Source organism: Polyodon spathula, chromosome 30, assembly GCF_017654505.1.
Source record: "Polyodon spathula isolate WHYD16114869_AA chromosome 30, ASM1765450v1, whole genome shotgun sequence".
Taxonomy (NCBI): domain Eukaryota; kingdom Metazoa; phylum Chordata; class Actinopteri; order Acipenseriformes; family Polyodontidae; genus Polyodon; species Polyodon spathula.
Window position 1 is genome coordinate 4,844,472 of NC_054563.1, and position 19,056 is coordinate 4,863,527.

The 19,056-nt window shown below is 39.8% G+C and overlaps 2 protein-coding genes across 7 annotated transcripts; one reads left to right on the forward strand and one right to left on the reverse strand.

Annotated features, from left to right (window-relative positions):
* Positions 1-367: 367 nt before the first annotated feature.
* spice1 (spindle and centriole associated protein 1) lies at positions 368-10,696 on the forward strand. 4 transcript variants are annotated; one of them, XM_041232766.1, is made up of 18 exons: positions 368-790; positions 1,412-1,520; positions 2,134-2,181; positions 2,572-2,718; positions 3,028-3,130; positions 3,763-3,884; positions 4,377-4,489; positions 4,744-4,865; positions 5,091-5,243; positions 5,603-5,877; positions 6,262-6,393; positions 6,872-7,022; positions 7,481-7,684; positions 8,039-8,601; positions 9,012-9,189; positions 9,564-9,666; positions 9,931-10,006; positions 10,197-10,696. In XM_041232766.1, exons 2-18 carry the CDS (start codon positions 1,422-1,424, stop codon positions 10,248-10,250), a joined length of 2,643 nt encoding a protein of 880 aa, XP_041088700.1. In that variant the 5' UTR covers positions 368-790; positions 1,412-1,421; the 3' UTR covers positions 10,251-10,696. The 4 variants fall into 4 exon arrangements, with proteins under 4 accessions (XP_041088700.1, XP_041088701.1, XP_041088703.1 ...); XM_041232767.1 differs by having other exon boundaries at positions 368-785; XM_041232769.1 differs by lacking the exon at positions 368-790 and adding an exon at positions 795-873.
* Positions 10,697-11,477: 781 nt separating this feature from the next.
* LOC121302691 lies at positions 11,478-18,858 on the reverse strand. 3 transcript variants are annotated; one of them, XM_041232772.1, is made up of 11 exons: positions 18,747-18,858; positions 17,912-17,977; positions 16,963-17,253; positions 16,716-16,736; positions 15,934-16,185; positions 15,704-15,763; positions 15,393-15,449; positions 14,876-14,977; positions 14,487-14,552; positions 13,840-14,076; positions 11,478-12,950 (listed from the first exon to the last, which is right to left on the reverse strand). In XM_041232772.1, exons 2-11 carry the CDS (start codon positions 17,943-17,945, stop codon positions 11,656-11,658), a joined length of 2,415 nt encoding a protein of 804 aa, XP_041088706.1. In that variant the 5' UTR covers positions 17,946-17,977; positions 18,747-18,858; the 3' UTR covers positions 11,478-11,655. The 3 variants fall into 3 exon arrangements, with proteins under 3 accessions (XP_041088706.1, XP_041088705.1, XP_041088707.1); XM_041232771.1 differs by having other exon boundaries at positions 15,393-15,452; XM_041232773.1 differs by lacking the exons at positions 17,912-17,977; positions 18,747-18,858 and having other exon boundaries at positions 15,393-15,452; positions 15,934-16,180; positions 16,963-17,055.
* Positions 18,859-19,056: the final 198 nt, after the last annotated feature.

The window sequence follows — 19,056 nt, forward strand, 5'->3', positions numbered from 1 at the left end:
AAAATATATATATATATATATATATATATATATATATATATATATATATATATATATATATATATATATTATATCTATATGTTTAGCTTCTTTTTTGTCTTCCAAAAAAACATAAAAAAATTTAAATTTAATAATGTTGTCCTCTGGGGTGTCCTCGTGTAGCTGAATTGTAACATTTTCATTGAAAAGAACGCCTATACTCATTCGTGATTCTATACAGCTAGGACTTCGTTCTAATTTATTCAGTTTAGACACGCCCATTTTTGTACATAACCAATCGTTATTCCTTTAGCAGGCAACATATTTTAAACAGCATTTGCGCGTTCTGGGCATGTTTGCGTGGAAAATATATCTTCAAATTATACAAACAAAAAACTATACAAGAGCTTGTTGTTATACACAATTAAATTGCTGCAAACAGAAGCGGGAGCATGCTTATGGGGAAGGCAGTGACAAGCAAAATTCTAAATCAATTTGGTAAATGTGAACCAACTGATACATCAACAAGGCCCGCTTTTTGATAAGACAAACATGTTTACTCTTGCCAATATCAACAGAAAACGTTCCACTGGGAGTGAACCTGGGAACCACTGGTGAATTTATACGACCCACCAGTGGAAGTGTATTCGAATTCGAAACAACTACATTTCCCACAATCCTTAACTTAACAAGCGTCGGTTGTCCTGGTAACATACGGAAATGAACCCAGTTTAACCTTCTGGCGGGTTCAGGAGATACTGAAGCGGCAGAGTTGCAGCAAACGGCAGCAACAGCAGGTTATACATGTAAGGTGAGTTTCTTTCTGTACAGAACTGAATTTTATGCGTGTCAGTTCAACACTGACACAATAATTTGAGAAGAATATTCGGACAGGTAGGATATTTCTTTTTTACAGTTAAACGCGAGAATGTGTGTTAATGCAACACTGATGTACGGTTTTTATATTTTTGGGTGGACCTTTTATAGCGGTAGTGTCCGCATGTCTTGTGTTAGTTACCCACAACGAAGAGCACGTTAATAACTGCCTTGAGTTATCACGAAACTGAACATTCTCGACTTGTTGTCATTTATCATTCGCTCAGTCTATTAAAATGTACTACCTACACAATTATGAACCGCCTGATATTTAGATACAATAAGGTCATACGTACATTTTTGTTTGTTTAGTCTAGTTCTCTTGAGAGAAGGACCATTTTCAGGTAACGCCAAGGGATAACCAAACAAACTTTTATTATCTGTATCAAAACTACACAGCAACAGTAAACAGGTAAAGTTAACAAAAAAAAAAATCTATACATTTTACAGTAGGATAAGGGGGGACATTAATGTACCGTGTTATGGTCTTACTATATCTACCCATACGGATTTTGCAGGCTCAGAGCATTTCATTCATTTGCTCCCCAATCTTCAGCTTTTTACAGATGTCCTTCCTCAAAGTGAACCGTGCGTACCACCCCCACGGGGTAGGGAAGAGGGCTGTCAAGATGAAGAGGAAACCAGCACCCAAGCAGGAATGGGTTGTGAGTGTATATATCAGTATCAATAGAGGCACTGTTCATCGGTTGAGGGGGCTTGACATCTGCTATACTCAAGTGCAGATGTTCCGTTTATGATATTCAGAAAACTTACAGCAATACCTCTTGTCAGAAATGAAACAGGGTTGGAAGTGGTCAGTATATGTAGTGAACACCATGTTTGGTTAAAGGAATGTAAAACGGAACATTTCAAAGAGAGTGAGTTGTTTAGTACTTGTTTTTTTTTTACATTGTATTATCAGCTTTATTTTACTTTAACAAAAACCTTGTAAATTGCATTGTGGTTTAAATACCTTGATACAGGTCGACCAGTCTATTGCTGGAGGCCCAGTAGGAGGAGTTAGTGTTGCCTGTGTGGACTGCAGGGTGAGATGTCAGACCATTGTCCTGCCAAATTTGTTGATGAAGTCATTCTGGATAAAATCCGTTTATCAAAAGTAATTTCCCCCTCTCTGAAAAATGAAGTCTAAAAAAAGAACATTATCAATCCCTGTAAATATAATCTACAGCATGCATGTTTTGTTTATTTTGGTTTTTTAATACAGTTATTTGTTGTACAGAATGTGTTCTATTTATTTATTTATTCTTTTTTTTTAAGAGTACTGTTAATGACCTGAGTGTACACCGTGCAACTCCAGAGGAACTGGTAGGTAAATCTGAAACTCTACACCTTTACAGAAATACACCTGTACACCTGACATTTCTCTTTCTAACCAGCATCTCTGTTGTACTCTACTGGCTATAAATGAGGACATTGAACACCTCTTACAGCTATATCAGCTTTGACACACTTGTCCAACGAATGTATATTGTAGGTTCCTTGAGGTATAAGTGACCACGTTTCTTCCATAGCCCTAAACAATAAACATAGGATAAGGGTGCCTTTCCTGGATAAGTTCTGATAAGGCCTTGATTGGAAAACCCAGTCATGGTTATAGGCAGGGCTGTTTAGACCAAGATCAGCAAGTTAAATGAGTGAAAGTCTGCTCTTGTCACAGGCTGCTGTTGGTCTCATAATGCCCTTTTCTTTCTGTAGAGCCAGCGTCATGAGATGCATAAGTCAAAAAACAAAGCAGTTGCACAGTGGGAGCTGAGAGAGAAGATGCTGCAGAGGAGACTGAGGAAGCAAGGCCAGGACAGTCCAGATCCACTGGAGAGAATGAAACTGGCCATCATGAGAGAGGTACAGTGGGGGGTGTAATGTATAGTAACGACGTGCAGCATTATTCTGATTCCAGTTGTTCCAAATGTGCATTCCACTGGCGATTAACTGGAAATGGTTGCAAGCTTACCATTGCCTTGCAGTTTCCATACATCAGGACTTTGTGTTTTGCAGTTCAGTCTCGCTCCAGTAGTGTAGCAGCAATCGGACCATGTGACCTATAACAAACCAAGATACACAGTTTATCAATAGTGTTGTCTTTTAAATATTTGCATATCCCAAAAAAATAAATTAAGTGAAGAACCAGCAGTATGTTTTGTGTGCCACCAGGTCTTGTCTGAGCAGTACCACATGCAGGATGTGTTGGAGAGGTCAGACCGGGCGATGGCTGTGGTGAAGGATATATTTGGAGATGCACCACGCAGACAGACGGGTATGCACATCTACTTCTTAGAAGATCTTCGCGATCTACAGTATGTATATTCAAATGCAAACCTAAAGTGCAACTTGGCATGGGAGTGAAATTTCATTTTTGTCTTTACTAACTTATTCTTGTCGTCGTTTAGATGCACATTTTACAGTATACCATATTCTATTTCGGTTTAAAGCTCTCTGTGGCTTCAGTACAGTCTGAAAATTGTCTCTTAGTACAGCTAGTACACCCGAGTGTAATATTAACCTGTCGTCTTACAACTCTTTGCCTCTAATAGCGCTATATCTCTATATTGGCAAGAAATTTCACACAGGGGTTAATAGTTACCTCGTGGTATAGTTGGAGATTAGACGTCATTTTGAGATCTCTATTGAGGCCACAGAGGTGCTTTAAACATGTTGTCTTGTTATCAAATTGTTGTGATGCATGTTATATTGTAGCTTGCATATTGTCATACGTGTCATTGGTGTTTTGTTAAACCCATAATCGTCACTTAAATATACTCCCCAACCCCCTGGCCTTATTACATTTATAAAATTAGTTACAGATGCTAAAGCTTGTCCAGTTATAGCTTAACTTCAAAGTCAGTATCTCAATAAAGCCAAGCCGCTTTTATCTGTTTCTGTCACTAGGTTTCCCAAACGTGACCATGGCTCCGGACTGTGATCCTGAATCCTCTGTGCTGCCAGTAGTGCAGAAACGACACCCGCCCACCCAGCTGTCCATCCTCAGTGAGTCGGTCATGGATTCTCAGGTATCTGCACAGGCATAGCTAGAGTCTTGATTGACTGATCAATTTAAACAAATACTAACATTCGGTAGTTGTTTTAGAAAGAACTGAACCTAGAAAAACATGTAAATGCAAATACAAAAAGTACCTCACTGTTTTGCAGGGTTTGTACCTGCTTTAAGCTTGCTGTAACGTCCCCCTTGTAGCCAAATGTAATGAATGGTTTGGAACTTTGTCCTCTTGGCTCTGTACTATGTGTTCTTCTGAGCACGTTGTGACCAAGAAGACACTACTTTAGATCTTTATATAATAACTTATTTTTATAAATAGCAGTACAAACAATTTAAAGTTTTTTAAATGACTGGTGACTAAATGTTTGTCAATATCTTGTATTCTGTGCACATGATGAAACTAATCTCAAAACATTCAGAAATAGTGCAATTTGGATGGACTAAATAATTTTACAATCTGTTCACCCTGCCCGCCTCTGATTTTGCGTCTTAATGTGCGGTTCAGGCTCTGAATGAAGTTGAAGACGAAAGCCTGTATCCCAGAGACTCGGAGTGCAGCGAGGATGAAGTGGATGCATCTGACTTGGTTACCTTCAACTCCAACATGGACATGAGCAGGTAGGACAGACAAAGAATGCTGCCCTACTCCAGGCATATGAAGCCAATTGAAACAATTACATACACGTATGCTTAATTATGATGTTAAAACCATTTTTTTTATATCCTTCCCTGTCTTTCCTGCTGACAACCAATCTGCTGTTTTCTGTTTCCACGTTCTTAGCTGCATACTCTTTGGATAGTGTATAGCAGACATTTAGAGTGATTGTTACTGTTTTAGATAGTTCTGATTCCCTGCCCATCTCTATCCCCAGGTACAGTCAATATTTACAGGAGAAAGCATCTCCTTCTCAGTGTGAGAGACCCACAAACGAGAACCCCCCTGAGACTCCTCGCACCCCTCACACACCAGCTACATCCTTGGGGAACCAGGAGGGTAGGTTAAGTGACTAACCCTATGTAGAGCTGCTTTTAAATGCTATGCCATACTTCTGATAGAGACTGGTGCAACTTCCAGGGATGCCAAGAACCACCAGAGAACATATTTTTTTTTACTGGGGACAATGGGGGATTTTTTTTTTTTTTTTTTTTTTTTTTTTATATGAATAAGTAAACCATGCAGAAGACTGTGAATGTAACTGTTTTTATTCGTGTGGTCCAGCTGCGTTGAATGCCACCACTGCAGTTAAGAGAATCCGCTCCAGGCGTCGCAATGAAGAGGGGAGCTGCACGCCACTGAATGGCTCCTCGTCTACACGGCCATCCAAAATGATTGGACAGGTCCTGAACCCTGACCCCAAAAATCAGAAAAGAGGTTGGTACTGTGATAGGGGGCTGCAGCTAATTCTATTGACCAGGGTTGTTCGGAGCTCATGAAAGTAGAACTGATTGTTCAAAGGTAAGTATATTAAACATGCCTAATATCCAAGGGTGCAGAAATAGTAGTAAATGATGATCACGGAATAATAAACAGATAAATCGTTAATTTAACCTGTTCATTCAATTGAAGACACATTCTCATTACAATGGCAACCTGAAACACACAGAATGTTATCATAAATGCTAATAATATACTGAGTTTATTTGTGCCTTTGGGAATCCTATAAAGTTAGATGTATCTCTGATTGCAAACACATACCCAGATAAATGTGTTTCTCATGTGTATATTTACAGGTAAGAAAAGTAAACATTCGTTGTCCAGTTCAAGGTCTCTTGCTGAGCTTCCAGAGTTGGACGGCACAGCATTGGGCTCTCTGAGCGGGAACCAGTCGAGTCTGGAGCTGCTGCACCACATGATGGGCGAGGTGGAGCTGGATCTGCAGGACTTCGAGCAGCAGACAGGCAGAGGGGTCAACGAGTGCACAACACTGCCAAGAGCTCAGGGGTTAACAGGGTTCTCAGTCTCACTGGTATCAACTCTCGGCAGACTTGTGCGCCTTCTGAAGGAGGTAACTAGACATTGTGCATATCCACAGATAAGTTGTTGCAATAACAAATACTTTTGAACATTTATTTGAAAATCTTTAGATATTTACATAAAAGTAAACACTACACATTTCTAGTTCAGGGGTCAATAAAGCCTGGTTTCTACTCTCAGAGTTGCATGACTCTCATTTTTACTTCATAAAATTATTTCCCTCATTTTAATGTGTTTTGGATACTTATGGGAAAGATAGGGCAAGGGCATCTGTTACTTTCTGCCAAACATGCTGTTTGCAAAAAAAATTCAGTTTTTAGCAGGGTTAGTTGGTTATAGTGTCAGAAAGGGTTTTGAAAGGGGCAATAGACTCACTAGCCAACCTCCTTGATGAGTGTTTGTTTTTCGTGGACAGAGTGGGATCCAGCTAAATCGTGAATCAGAGGCAAGGCAGAGACTGGCAGAGGAGTCGAAGGAGCAGCGCATGCTGATTGACGTGCTGACAGCGGAGGTGCTTGCAATAAGGGAAGAGAACGCAGCTATGCAGGCATGTCTTGAAGTGTGACTTCTTTTTTAAAAATCTAAATTCCTTTCAGTATACAATTTGACATCCAGTAGCATCAGGTGGTATAACAACTATATAAAAGTAGTTGTATTTCATTTCTACAGATATTTTAGTTTAAACGCAACTGGGTGTTTTTGTTGGCAATCTACATAAGAAAAAAAATTACATGCCATGATTGACTTAGTATCTGCCACTGATAATTGCAGGTAAGCTAATTGAATATCATTTACATTGCACACATGGTGCCTACCTGTTTTTTCTGATGGTAAATATGCACATCATGAGAAGCATGAACTTGAAACATGGCTCTATTTGCGTCATAAAATGAAAAACAAAATCCCCCAAACCTGAACTCATGTCAATGTCTTGTTCATCTCCCAGCAGTTTTATGAGTGCACTTTACAGGCTGTGAGACCCTTCTCAGGTGTGGCATGTTATGAGCATCTCTTTTTCTGGTCAGGCCAAGCTGCAGCAGTACATGATTGTCACAGACGAACAGCTGATCTCATTGAAGCAGGAGCTGAATGAGCTGACGGGGCGAACAGACAATGAGGGATTCAGTGCTAGACCGGTGAACAGCAGCGTTCCAGCTCATGCAGCAAGAAGTCAAGGTATATGCAGCATGTACACTATATTTAGGGCTTCTGATTTTCAGTGTTTTACCCTGGCTTTTATACTCTCCTTTAAGAATTAAATTGATACCTGTTAAGTCATTCTCGTATGTCCAATTACAACTGAGAAACGTTTCTGTGAAACAACTAACTGGGCTTTTAAATCGGCCAGACCGTCACATTTTAATTCTTCATTTACAAGCAGAACGTACAAATGAGGTCGCAACGTGTTAATAAGTGACTAGTCTTTATTAAAGCTAGAGTGAAAAATAAAGTATTTTCTGTGTGTTTACATTAATAAAGAAATTTAAATGAAAATTAGGAAAGATGTTTATAGAAATGAAATGAATAAGTCCATTTTAATTCAAAGGCTTGAAAATAAAATTATTGATCATTTGCTTTCCACAGGACATACTGTAGCTTTAATTAAAAAGGCTAAACTCTTTTTCTTTTTCCAGAGCATAGAACAGCAACACATGGAATGTCTTATTGCGGAGTGGACAGGCTGGACCCTTCTCCGAGTGACTATCCAGAGAGGGATATTCACAGCCCTGTGAAGGCAGGAGCAGGCAAACCTCTACCCGAGCGCCTCTTCCAGCCAGCAGTGTTACTGTCGCCACCGCGACAGAGGGACAGCCAAACACAGCTACCAACAAAAGCAGGTGGGAGATCTTCTTTACCTGCAGTACTGTTTACAGTGCATTGGATACTGTCAGTTATTCTGCTGAATGTGTCAGAACAATAAAGTTACCATAGAATTTTTATGTAGCCTGAAACTCCACTGTCAACACTTCACACTTCAAATGATTTGCTGCCAATGCAGAACAGTCACATTTAATAATTGCTTTTCTCTTGATAGCTTTACTGGATCAGAATAAGTATTGCCCTGATTTGTGTGAAATACCTTCACCCTGATAATATTGTTTTTATAAGTTGTCGATTTTCATAGAAAGAACATTGTATCAAAGAAATAGATCTAGATCTTAACGTGATGGAGGTTCTGGAATTTTCTTCAGATGTAAGAAACATCTTTCAAGAAAATCAAAGGTTCAACATCAGCAAACCCAACAACAGCGCTCTGTATCCAGAGACCCTAGTGCCAGCTATGAACCCACTGGTGGGGGAGCTACATGCAAATAACTGGCCCCCAACAGAAGAGCAGAGAGGCCTGGGGGAGACTCATCGTCAAATGCAGCAGTGGAATGGTGGGAATCCAGAGGATGAGTTGGAGGAATGCAGCATGACATCCTCGTTCACCAGCCTACCCCAGGCAAACCCCCGCCACAGATCGGACTCTCTGGCGAGCCTTCCATCGAAAACCCAGGGAAGCCAGCACAGTGCCACAGTGTTTCAGGATGCCAAGGAGAAACCAGGAAGTGTATCTGCTGATGAGGAGAGGAAACAGGAGTTGCTGATGAGCCACATTGCAGAGCTGACCCGGCAGAACTCCATTATTAAAGCCCAGCTGGGTCAGTTCAGAGCTCAGCCAGAGGGGGCCGGGAAGACTTCGCAGCAAGCAACTGAAACCCAGAAGATCAGAGCGGCCACGGATCCCGGGACTGACGCACTAAGCAGAAAGGTACTTTCAGATGGTAGAGAAAGTGCTGTATTTCCCAGAGCAAAAAAACAAGATTAAGAATTTTGTTGTAAAATTGGCCTGAAAATTACCTAAAGTATGCAAACAAGTAACTAAGGAATTTTGTTTTTACTACCTTTTGTAACAAACAAAATGACAACTGCACTTTGTCAAAAATTAAATCCCTAGGCTGAAATTGACGTGCAATAAAAATGTTGGCTGGCTGTTTTAATTATTATTATTATTATTATTTTTTTTTTTTTTAATGTTTCTTTTAAAAGGAGAAGTCCAGTCTGCGCTACCCTGCAAACAGCATGCACAATGAAAAGAGAGCAACCAAAAAAAACAGTATCTTGGGAGGTAGACTTTTGATTTGATGTAATATTTGTGATTTTGCAATTCTTTTTCTGTAGAGCCCTCTACCACCTTCATCCCCAGGCAGTGTGGAGCAGCGTATAGCAGAGCTTAACAGACAGAGTGTCGAGGCGCGCAGTAAACTCCTGGAACTGATTGAGCAGCAAAAGCAAGCTGCTGGTGCGGCCTCGCCGTCTGTCTCTCCCATTCCCCCAGCACAGGGCAGGTGGAGCACCGGTAAGAGATTAAAAAACACAGCAGTACATTTGATCAGCTCTGCTAATATTTCAAAACGTAAAATATGAGGTTTCATACTTTTCAATATTTCAGTGGACATTAGTCTTTATTTGGGTTCTATTTTATTCAATGATTTCCCCCACTTTGGAAACTTTTAAGATAGAATATTGATGACACTGCCACATGAACAGTTAGTCTTATTGAGCTCAATAAACGGGCAGCTATTTATTTATCAAAGCAAGTATTCTCAGAAGTATTGTGTGTGTGTGTGTGTGTGTGTGTGTGTGTGTGTATATATATATATATATATATATATATATATATATATATATATATATATATATATATAAAATAAATAGATACATTTTTTTAAGGAAATGGAGGAAGAACCATTGAGGTGTCCATCCCACTGCCTGATACGGACTCCTCTGTTGGGACAACCCCTTCTTCCTCTGTCAGTAGAACCAGCGGGAGAAGGTAACTTATTCTCCAGCTCTAATCAATCACTTTTAATTTCAAATCTCTTGCTTGCTTATTCTGGAGTCTTTTGGTGAATATGCTGCATTTCAACTAAAGGGTATTTTCATGCAGCCTAAGCACATTGTATACAGACTTCACAGGGTTTTGGAATACGAACAATAATTCCAGATGTTTTATTCAGGTTCCTACATTCTGATCAGAGGGATCAAGTGTTCCATGATGCACGATACATGATCGTTTTAATTTTTTCTGCTTTTCTAGGTCTGCAGTGGAGGCTGCTAGGAGCTGTTCCCCATTAAGTGATGGGAGAGCAACGCCTGTCAGCACAAGGGCAAAAGTATGTGGAACAAATATTTTAACTCAAGTAAAAGTAGGCATCTTTTTAATTAAATACAATGCAGCTTGTGTGTGGGATATACCAGTAATGAACACCACTTACACACTGATGTCTGTTTAAAAGCCCTAATGAGATGCAACTGTCCTTTTAAAAGAATAACTCATTTACAATTCTATTGCGTTTATTGCAGGTGGATACATTTAAAGAAGAAGGGTGGTTTGCTTTGTCCACTCATGTTAAATGAACAGCAAATAAAGTGACACTGCCTGAAAAAGAAAAATCGGATGGACTTTCCGCCTTCAGTCATTAAACAGAATATTCCACTTAAACGTCTGTTCATCTAGGCAGAGTAGACTAGCTTCAGGAGAGGAGTGCAGGCTCGGAATTTAAGAGATTTAATGAAGTCATCAAACTTGTTGAGGATTTCTTTAAGTATTTTATATTTTGCTATCTTTTATACGTTTTATGTATTCATAGGTAAGGGTTTTTATTTTATAGTTAAGTGTTGATGTTTTACACAGTTTAAAGGAACATTGAAAGAAAACATAATTTTATAGTCTTTTACTGTTTTTACTTATATTAAAGGCCATTGTTTTAAGTTGCTGGTTTCGTTTTTAACCCATGTAATGCTGAATCTTTTCATTAGGGATTATTTGGTAACCCTGTTGACCTTTTTTTTTTTAAAAGATTCTATAGTATACCATTATACAAAAAATAACAACGTAAAACACAAAGAAATCACAAACAGAAAAAAGTCACAATATAGACACCGTTTGTAACGTTTAGATTTATTATTGCTTCAAAACTTTTTGCACCGGCCCTGCATTTATAAAAAAAAAATGGTACCAGTGCATCATTATTGTTTTTACTTTAGAATATATAAATATGAGATGCGCCTTTTTAAAAATTTGTAACAAAATAAAAAAATATTGAGAATACAAAATAGCTTTAAACATGCTGAATACACTTATTTTTTTATTAATATTGCCATACTAAAATTATCAAGCAGGATTGTATTTTAAAATAACCAAGCACCATAAGAAAGCATAGACAGGAGCACAACTGCAATAAGACACACATTACATATACAGTACACTTAGACTCATAGCATTTCATAAAGTGCAAGAAATTACTATTTGGGCAGTACTCTCTGGTTCATTATACTATCCAGTAACAGTCTATAATTTTGAAAATCTAATACACATGGAGGTACAGGACAGAATGAGGTTGACCTGAAATATGTAACAAGACAACGCAGGTCAATGCATCTTCATCATTGACAAAGAAGAGACCTTAAACATTTCACAGTAGTTGTGCTCTCCACACAAAAGCAACACTTATTGCAGTGTGCTGTTCATGAGCCCTGGATATAATACTTCTATATAAATGTATAACCCTGAAATATAAAATACTTGAAACTAAACAGTTGATTTAAAATAATATATATATATATATATATATATATATATATATATATATATATATATGTGTTGTCACAAAGATGGACTCTTGAGTCAAATTTTTTTTTTTTACAGTATCACAGGTATATTAACACTTTTTGGGTCTGGACGTGCTTCCATAGATCAGTTGAAACTTGGGCTTTTATAACGGAATAAAGTTCTGTTTTCATCCAGTAACAGAACACGGCTTTATAGAACTTCCGAGTTCTTTTCTGCTGTAGCTGTGATTTTGTTGTTCTTGAACGTGAACTTGACCTCGCACTCCGTGCTGAAGGATTTGACCAAAAAACAGCAGCTTCCTTCCTGCAGCAGCGCGGAGTGGCTCTGACTCACTGCCTCCAGCCTGCTTTTTAATCCCTCCTGACCCTCCTCCCGGAGCCATATTTTCCCTTTTTCTACAGTCAGCACCTTTCCTCCGGAGCTCTCCACCTCTTGCATTGCAGTTTCCGGCAGGCCGAATACCTGGAAACAGAGCGGCTCATTGCACATAAAATATTTGTCATCTCTGTAGCCCCTGCAATGCAGACAAACCAGAAACAAAGCTGGTCCTGAAGTCAAGAAACAAAATACTTCTTCCACCCCATCGTCTATGGTGACTGGATCGCGGACGCTGCATATTCCTTGAAGGGAAGCCAAGCACTGCTGCATGCGGACGTATTCAATGTTGAACTGGAAAGCGTGCCTGTCACTGGTCTTCAAGTACTTGGCAAGGACTGAGACTGTATTCCAGTGAAGTGTGATTAAGGCTGGGATATCCAAGGCGATGGGATCAAACTCAACCAGCGAAAGAATCCTGAGCTTAACACCAGCATCAAAGGAATCATAGCTAAACTCTGGTTTGGAAAGGGTTAACTGAATCTCCCGGACTATATCCGATATCTCGGCTTGCATGAGGTCTTTACTGTTCCCCTCTGTGGAAACCTTAGCAAGCAGATTGGCCACCCTGAGGCAAATGTCTTTATACTGCCTTGTAACCGCAGTTCTGTTTACCGAGCCAGTGGCATCCTTGCTCACGGAGTGGGCACCTTCTCGAGTGAGAACCCTGTGAATCATTCTGGGTGGCAGTCCTTTAAACTTTGTGACCCTGTGGAGTCGCCGTGGCTTGCAGCGGTAGATCTCCCCTTGCAGGTTTCCGTCAAACTCCGCAGAGTCCAGGAGAGGGAAGAGGTCTCTCAAGAGCTGGGCCAGAATACGGATACTCTGCTGGTAGCTCTCTGCTGTCTCCTCACCCCAGCAGTCCTCCAGCTCCTGTATCACAGCTCTGTCCACCAGGATGTTCTTCTTCAGCAGCCGCACCGTCGCCAGTGGGCCAGTCCAGGACGCCCCCGAGGGGTCCTCTTCCACTTCTGCAAAGCAGTCCCGCATGACAAAGTGGAAGAGGTGTCGGCACTTCTGCAAGACATCTTCGAAACTGCTGTTTATATCTGCTGTCACCTCCTGAAGCAGCTCCAGTAGGAGTCTCCCCCGTTCAGACAGCATCAGCCCTGCACAAGAGGTGGAACAGTCAACTTAACTTACTCCACATGTGCCACACACTGACATTCCATCCACCACTGTATGTTGCCATCTGCTTAGCCTTTAGCACATAGCTGCTATTATATGAGCCTCTCTTTTTCACATTGTAGAAGTAACGGCCATGCCCATCTTACCTTAACAGTTAGGATATCCTAACAACGAATTTAGGAAATTTGGTACTAAAAAGGACATGTTGATTTTTTTATTCTGTATTACAGACACAACCTATCCGGCTCCTAACATTTACATCCAACATTTGTTGTTTCCAATGGCTGTATTTTCCTGGTACAGTTTTATGAATATGCCCGTGTATACAGTCAGCACACACATATCCGACCCTATAAAGTTTTGCATTTTTGTCAGGTGAACCTACACAGTATAAGACAGACTGATTTGGCATTAGTCTTCTGGGCTGTGACGGATAATCAGATAAATTGTCACACTGAAGAGATGGGCTTTGTATCATAAAACTGATGATGGAATCGGAAATCGTGTGTGACTGGTAAATGCATTCATTTGTTACATATATATGATGGAGATTGATTTTATTCTTAATACAAGGTTGACTGACTGTGTTATTTGTTTGCTGGCACTGTGTGAGTACATTTATATCACAATTATAACAAATGTGTAAACCAGCTGTAAGTAAGCAAACTTTCCCTGTGTGGCCTCTGCAACTAAAATATGTTTTACTGGCAACTCTTAACACCAAAGCCCTCCCAAGCAGGTTAAAAGCAGTGCTGGAATGTTATTGGCTATCTTTAAAAATGACTACATCAACTGCATGCCACATTATAAATGAACTTGGTACATTTACTTTGGAAACAAGATAATTATTTTTTGGGTTAAAAGACATACTCTTAGTGTTGCAGGCGCTTATCTTGTGCAGGAGTCGGTTCTGGTCCTGGGTTTTCTCCATGAAGCAGTGCACGATGGCTGCAAGCTGAGTCAGGTCCCCAGCGCTCTCCAGCTCAAACAGGCTCTCCCTTACCACACCCCGAGGCAGGCCCAGCGCCAGGCCCAGCTCACACAGGTTCAGGGTCATTCCAGAGCCCAGTTCCAGACCCAGCAGCCGGGTAGCTTCCCTGATCAGCTCTGCCAGGGCCACAAGAGAGACGTCAACAAGGAATTTGAGGGCACACACAATAGAAATACAAAAAACTGTTTTTTTGAATGGATCTACCAGAAACTTGTTTTTAAAACTACCGAATAGAGGCAGGACCTGAAGTTAGCCATGTGGAAAACTGAATGTCCACTGATATCCACTGACTGTGTTGGTCTAAGCAAGGAAAATAAATGCATTATCTTACCTTCAGTAAGGATTTAATTGATCTTATTTGTGGCTTTAAGTAGTACTGCAGTCTTAAATATTTTGCTCTGGTATACTGAAAACCTTTACTTGTTCTGCTTTGAATGCAAGGATGGAAATTGCATGATGCATGTGTAAATTGAATCTTGCTTTCAAACAGGCCATTCAAGAACATGTCAATAAAGAGAAAACCAACCTTTCTCTTCTCGGCGAAGCTCAATCTCTCCCCCATATTCCATTTTCAGGGTCAAATTCTGGAGCTCTGTCATGAAATATGAAAGAATTGGTGTAAATGTGTACCGAACTGGTCAATTCATCTAAAATTCAAACATCAGCCCATCATATTGTGGTTTAAAATCACGTTTAATTTCAGGGCAACACACCTAGCCAGTGTCAGTAAATTCCAAAGTATCTTCCAAATCAACACACAGCCTTATATCAAAGACATACTGACACATGTATACAGTATGTACATCTCTGTGGTGTGGTAAACAGGCTTTGTGGCTGAGAATTTTAAAACTGGACAATCTGACTGCAAAACGAGACGTCAGAAAAACAAGTGGATTTTTCCAATATAATACATACGTGCAGAAAGTGGGTGTGTTTCCTCCACTGCTGTTGAGCAGCTGGATAAGGACACTGCACTCGCTGTTGTTAAAGGTGGCAGTGACTCAAATGGTCTGCTTACTAATACAAAAACAAGATACACAGTATAAACACCCATGTGGTACAGCACATTGCACCTAGCATCCTTAAAACTCATTTAGTGCAAAATTGCTTTCTACTGTATGCAATAATAAGTACTGTTCATTTTCTTTTAACATCTAGCCATATCACTGATAGAGTCAGTACTTCCACGTCAAGTTCTCAGATTATTCTGGGCTTTTAAAAGGCAGGCTCTAAAGAAGGGGCTTGTTTAACACCAGGATGAGTACAATACGTCAATGCTGGTACCCCAGGCACAGCTTGTTATATTGCAATACCTGTGACTGTAAATGAGAGACAGACCCCTGAGCAGCATTTCAAACCTCTGTCTCAGCACATACAGAGTACCCTTTTACAGCTCTGTTAATACAAACTATCACTATTAACCATTTCTTACCAGGTACAGGATGTCCAACTGAAAAGTCCAGACTGCCTGTAGGTGCTAGGAAACCTGCTGCTGCAAACATAAACCAGTAATACAAGAAGGATGACATTGGGTTTATTTTCTCCAATATACAGAAGGAAGCCTTTCTGAGTCACACAATAGTTTATTCACTATAGTGTATATCACTACCTAGGACCAGACTGTCATATTTAAGCATAGTGTAATGTGTGAAGCAATTTCTCTAAAACCTCTTTGGTCTAGATGTCTGGTTGCTTGGAACCCTTGCAACCCCCCCTCCTAAAAGGTTATTTATTTGCATTTACCTGATTGGACTGGATTAAATGTGCAATCCCAGTTTTTTAAAGATGAGGGTGATGAACACTCTAGGGAAATAATAATAATAACACATTTTTAAAAAAATAGATAAATTATTTTTCACAGCAAGTATGCTCACAAATAATAAAATGCAGTAAAAGTACAACTAAATAAAAATAATACAAACTTTGTCACGTGCAACAAAAGGAGGCACGAGTGAAGAGATCTGTTCTCCTACCGTCAATATCCTTGGCCAGCATGCTGTCTTCACTGTGGAAGGCCTGGTAGAAGCTCAGGCAGGTCTTCTCCCCCTTGGCCAGGCAGAGGCTGAGGAGGGTCTTGTTCTGGAGGAAGGGGGTGGTGCTGGCCTGCACCTGCTCCAGCTCGAACTGGGAGAGGGTCCCGCTAGAGAAGAGCCTCATGGAGATCGGGGTGACGAGGTGTCCGAGACGAAGGCACAGCTCGCTCATCTGCTTGCGGAGCTTCTGTTCTGTGGAGGAACAGCAATGATCAGGGGTGTAACCTTTACATGTGTATCCATGAATCAGGATACGTTCTTTACATGATATGTCGTACTGCAATTGAAGTGGTTTGTACCGCGATGAGACCAAAAGAACAACGCAGCTCACTGAAGTTCAGCGAGTGGTTTTTGAATGAAGAAACCGTGTGCTTCATAGCTGGTGTGAACATTTGACTTTATTATGCATCATACAAAAAGCTCACCAGAATCACGACCAACCTGTTCTTTAAACCATAATAAGATCTGTGGAAGATAAATCTCCCCACTCTGTTCAAATAAAGAATTCCCTATGCAAGATTCATTACCATTAGATAAGCAGTTCTCTAGATGTGATGTAGAACTCTACTGTGCCTCATGCACTCACTGTCGCCTCCGATACATCACCCACATGCATCCTCTGAGAGATATTAAGAAAACGCAGAAACTATGAAACACTGAAAGCGAAAGCAGTTTAGTTACAAAATCAATACTTCTAATATGAGATTTAAACACAAACATACCTGTTGGTCCACGCTTGATTCCTATGGAAAAAGAAAACAAATAATATAAGGATATATTCTGAACATAAGAAATAATGCATATATTATTCCCATAATGTATTACTAATGTATACAACTACACTCGAACATAGAGTGGATGGGAATGGGAAATGGTACTGTTTATGCAAGTACCCCCATGGAATATTTTGCTTGAACGACACTAGCGAGTGCATGTGTCATTTGCACTGCATCTTAAACACAAGTGTACCTGCATCTGTTGTCAGCCAGTCCTTCAGTCGAGGGTAGTGTTCCTTGCACTTCTTCAAACACTCAATAAAGTGAAGTGCTTTCTCCTCGTCCATCTGGTGCTGCACCACCTCCAGCAGCTTTCTGGCTTTGTTCTGGGGCGTCCTCTCAGCCTGCACTTCAAAGTAGTTCTCCTGTGTGAGGACGTGCGCTGCGATCATGTGATCTAGCAGTGGTGCAATATTGTACAGAGCCTCCACCAGCAGGTCCTGCCAGTTCTGGATGTGTTTCTTCAGGGGCTCCACACCCTCATCTACCAGCACATTGAAGATGAGAAAAATGCATAGGGAGTTCCAAAACACTAATATATTATATATGTATATACAAATATACACACACACACACACACATATTATATATAATTTATCTAAATATAAGTGATAAGTTTCTTTTGCTGCCCAAATATAAGTGATATGTTTCTTTGATGCTCAGTGTATATGTGTGTGTGTGTGTGTGTGTGTGTGTATATATATATGAATGAGCATAACAATTAGTAGAGTAGGATGACTTCATATATGACACATTTATTTCTGGCTGTTCTCAAATAATTCCCTGCAGATAAGGTGTGGCTATATGATTTCTTGGAAATTCCTGCTTTAAAAAAACTGCCCAGATAATAACGTGAGTTAACCGAGATAAATACTATGGCATACAAATTTCAACACGTGGCATACACCTTTATTATGTTTTCAATCCTAATTTAACAGTATGGTAGAATGTTACCCTACACTACAGTACTCTGTTCCACAGCAAAACTGGCATATCTGTTTAAGAGATTTTCTGTGTTTTAAATGCTTTGTGCCAAGGTTTTGGTGAACTTCTGATGTGGACATCTCCACCTTTTGTCACCATTTTTATTCAGTCCAAGTGGGGATAACAATAACAAAACAATAAAACAGGAATAGATTTACCTTCAGTTTTGTTCATTTCTAGTGGGGATGCCATCTTGCTAAGACTTCGGAATCAAGCTTTTATAGCTGAAAAACAGGCAACAGAAGTTTGAAACAGATATTCCCGGTGGCAAGCAAGTTCATAAGGAAAATTTCGGCTATGCAATAGAAATAAAAACGGACTAAATTAATGTCCTATCTGGAATGCACTAGTCACATTTCCACTAAAGTAAAGAAATTGATCAAATCACCCCAGCTTAGTTGGAAATGAAACAGATGCTAAACACTGTATTGACCGTCAGATTTGAGAAAGGGAGATGGGTAGTTATATTAAAAACTCTAAACGTAAACATTAGAGGTCATGAGTAGGAATTTATCACGTGGCCGCGAAAGGTTTTTACTGGTTAACATCACGACTGAAGAAATATTTAAATAAACACTGTATTAGCTTTCCGTTTCGAGAAAGGGAACCGTGTTCTACAACTTAAGGGTTCAGCTCCGGTGGGGAATGAGAACTATAAAGAAAAACAAAATTACAACAAGAAGAAGAAAACTTACTCGCGCTTGCGTTCAACGTAGTGAGAAAATACGCATCCGGACAGTTTATAAAGCTGCATATATATATATATATATATATATATATATATATATATATATATATATATATATATATATATACATATATAGTCTAATCTGCTATCGAGCATGATCCACGAAACACAGTAACACTGTCTGCATTAATGAGAAACAATATATCGACTGAAATGAATCTATTTGTTGGAATTAGTTTGGATATTGTACAGCTATTCTAAAATAATACAATGTATTTGAAAAATAAAATAAAACAAATACTCACATGTTTGTAAGTATCCGGAGTACATTTTTTTTTTTTTTATAAGCTAGTTCGTGGCGTTATTCCAAGAGCTCTTGTTCCATGTTTTCCTCCTTGCCGGGAGCTGTCAGGAATGCACTGTATGTGTGCGACGGAAGATTTGTTTTTCAGTGTAAAGCACCTCCACGTCGCCACGCTTCCTGGTTTATTGCTGGACAACTAAAACAATACCGCCATGACGATAACGTGGGCTTTGCTTGTTTTGTTTTTGTTTTTTATAAATACACTTTTCGTTCATAACACAGCGTATCCTGGACCAGCATTCGCAACTGTA

Bases quoted from the DNA above. Each gene is read 5' to 3' on its own strand.
- spice1 (XM_041232766.1), top strand. From the start codon at position 1,422: ATGTCCTTCCTCAAAGTGAACCGTGCGTACCACCCCCACGGGGTAGGG. The intron at 7,023-7,480 runs GTATATGCAGCA...TTCTTTTTCCAG, and splicing joins TCATGCAGCAAGAAGTCAAG to AGCATAGAACAGCAACACAT. The intron at 7,685-8,038 runs GTGGGAGATCTT...AATTTTCTTCAG, and splicing joins ACAGCTACCAACAAAAGCAG to ATGTAAGAAACATCTTTCAA.
- LOC121302691 (XM_041232771.1), bottom strand. From the start codon at position 17,945: ATGGCATCCCCACTAGAAATGAACAAAACTGAAG. The intron at 16,737-16,962 runs GTACACTTGTGT...CTTTTTCCATAG, and splicing joins CTGGCTGACAACAGATGCAG to GAATCAAGCGTGGACCAACA. The intron at 16,186-16,715 runs GTATGTTTGTGT...GTTCCTCCACAG, and splicing joins AATCAAGCGTGGACCAACAG to AACAGAAGCTCCGCAAGCAG.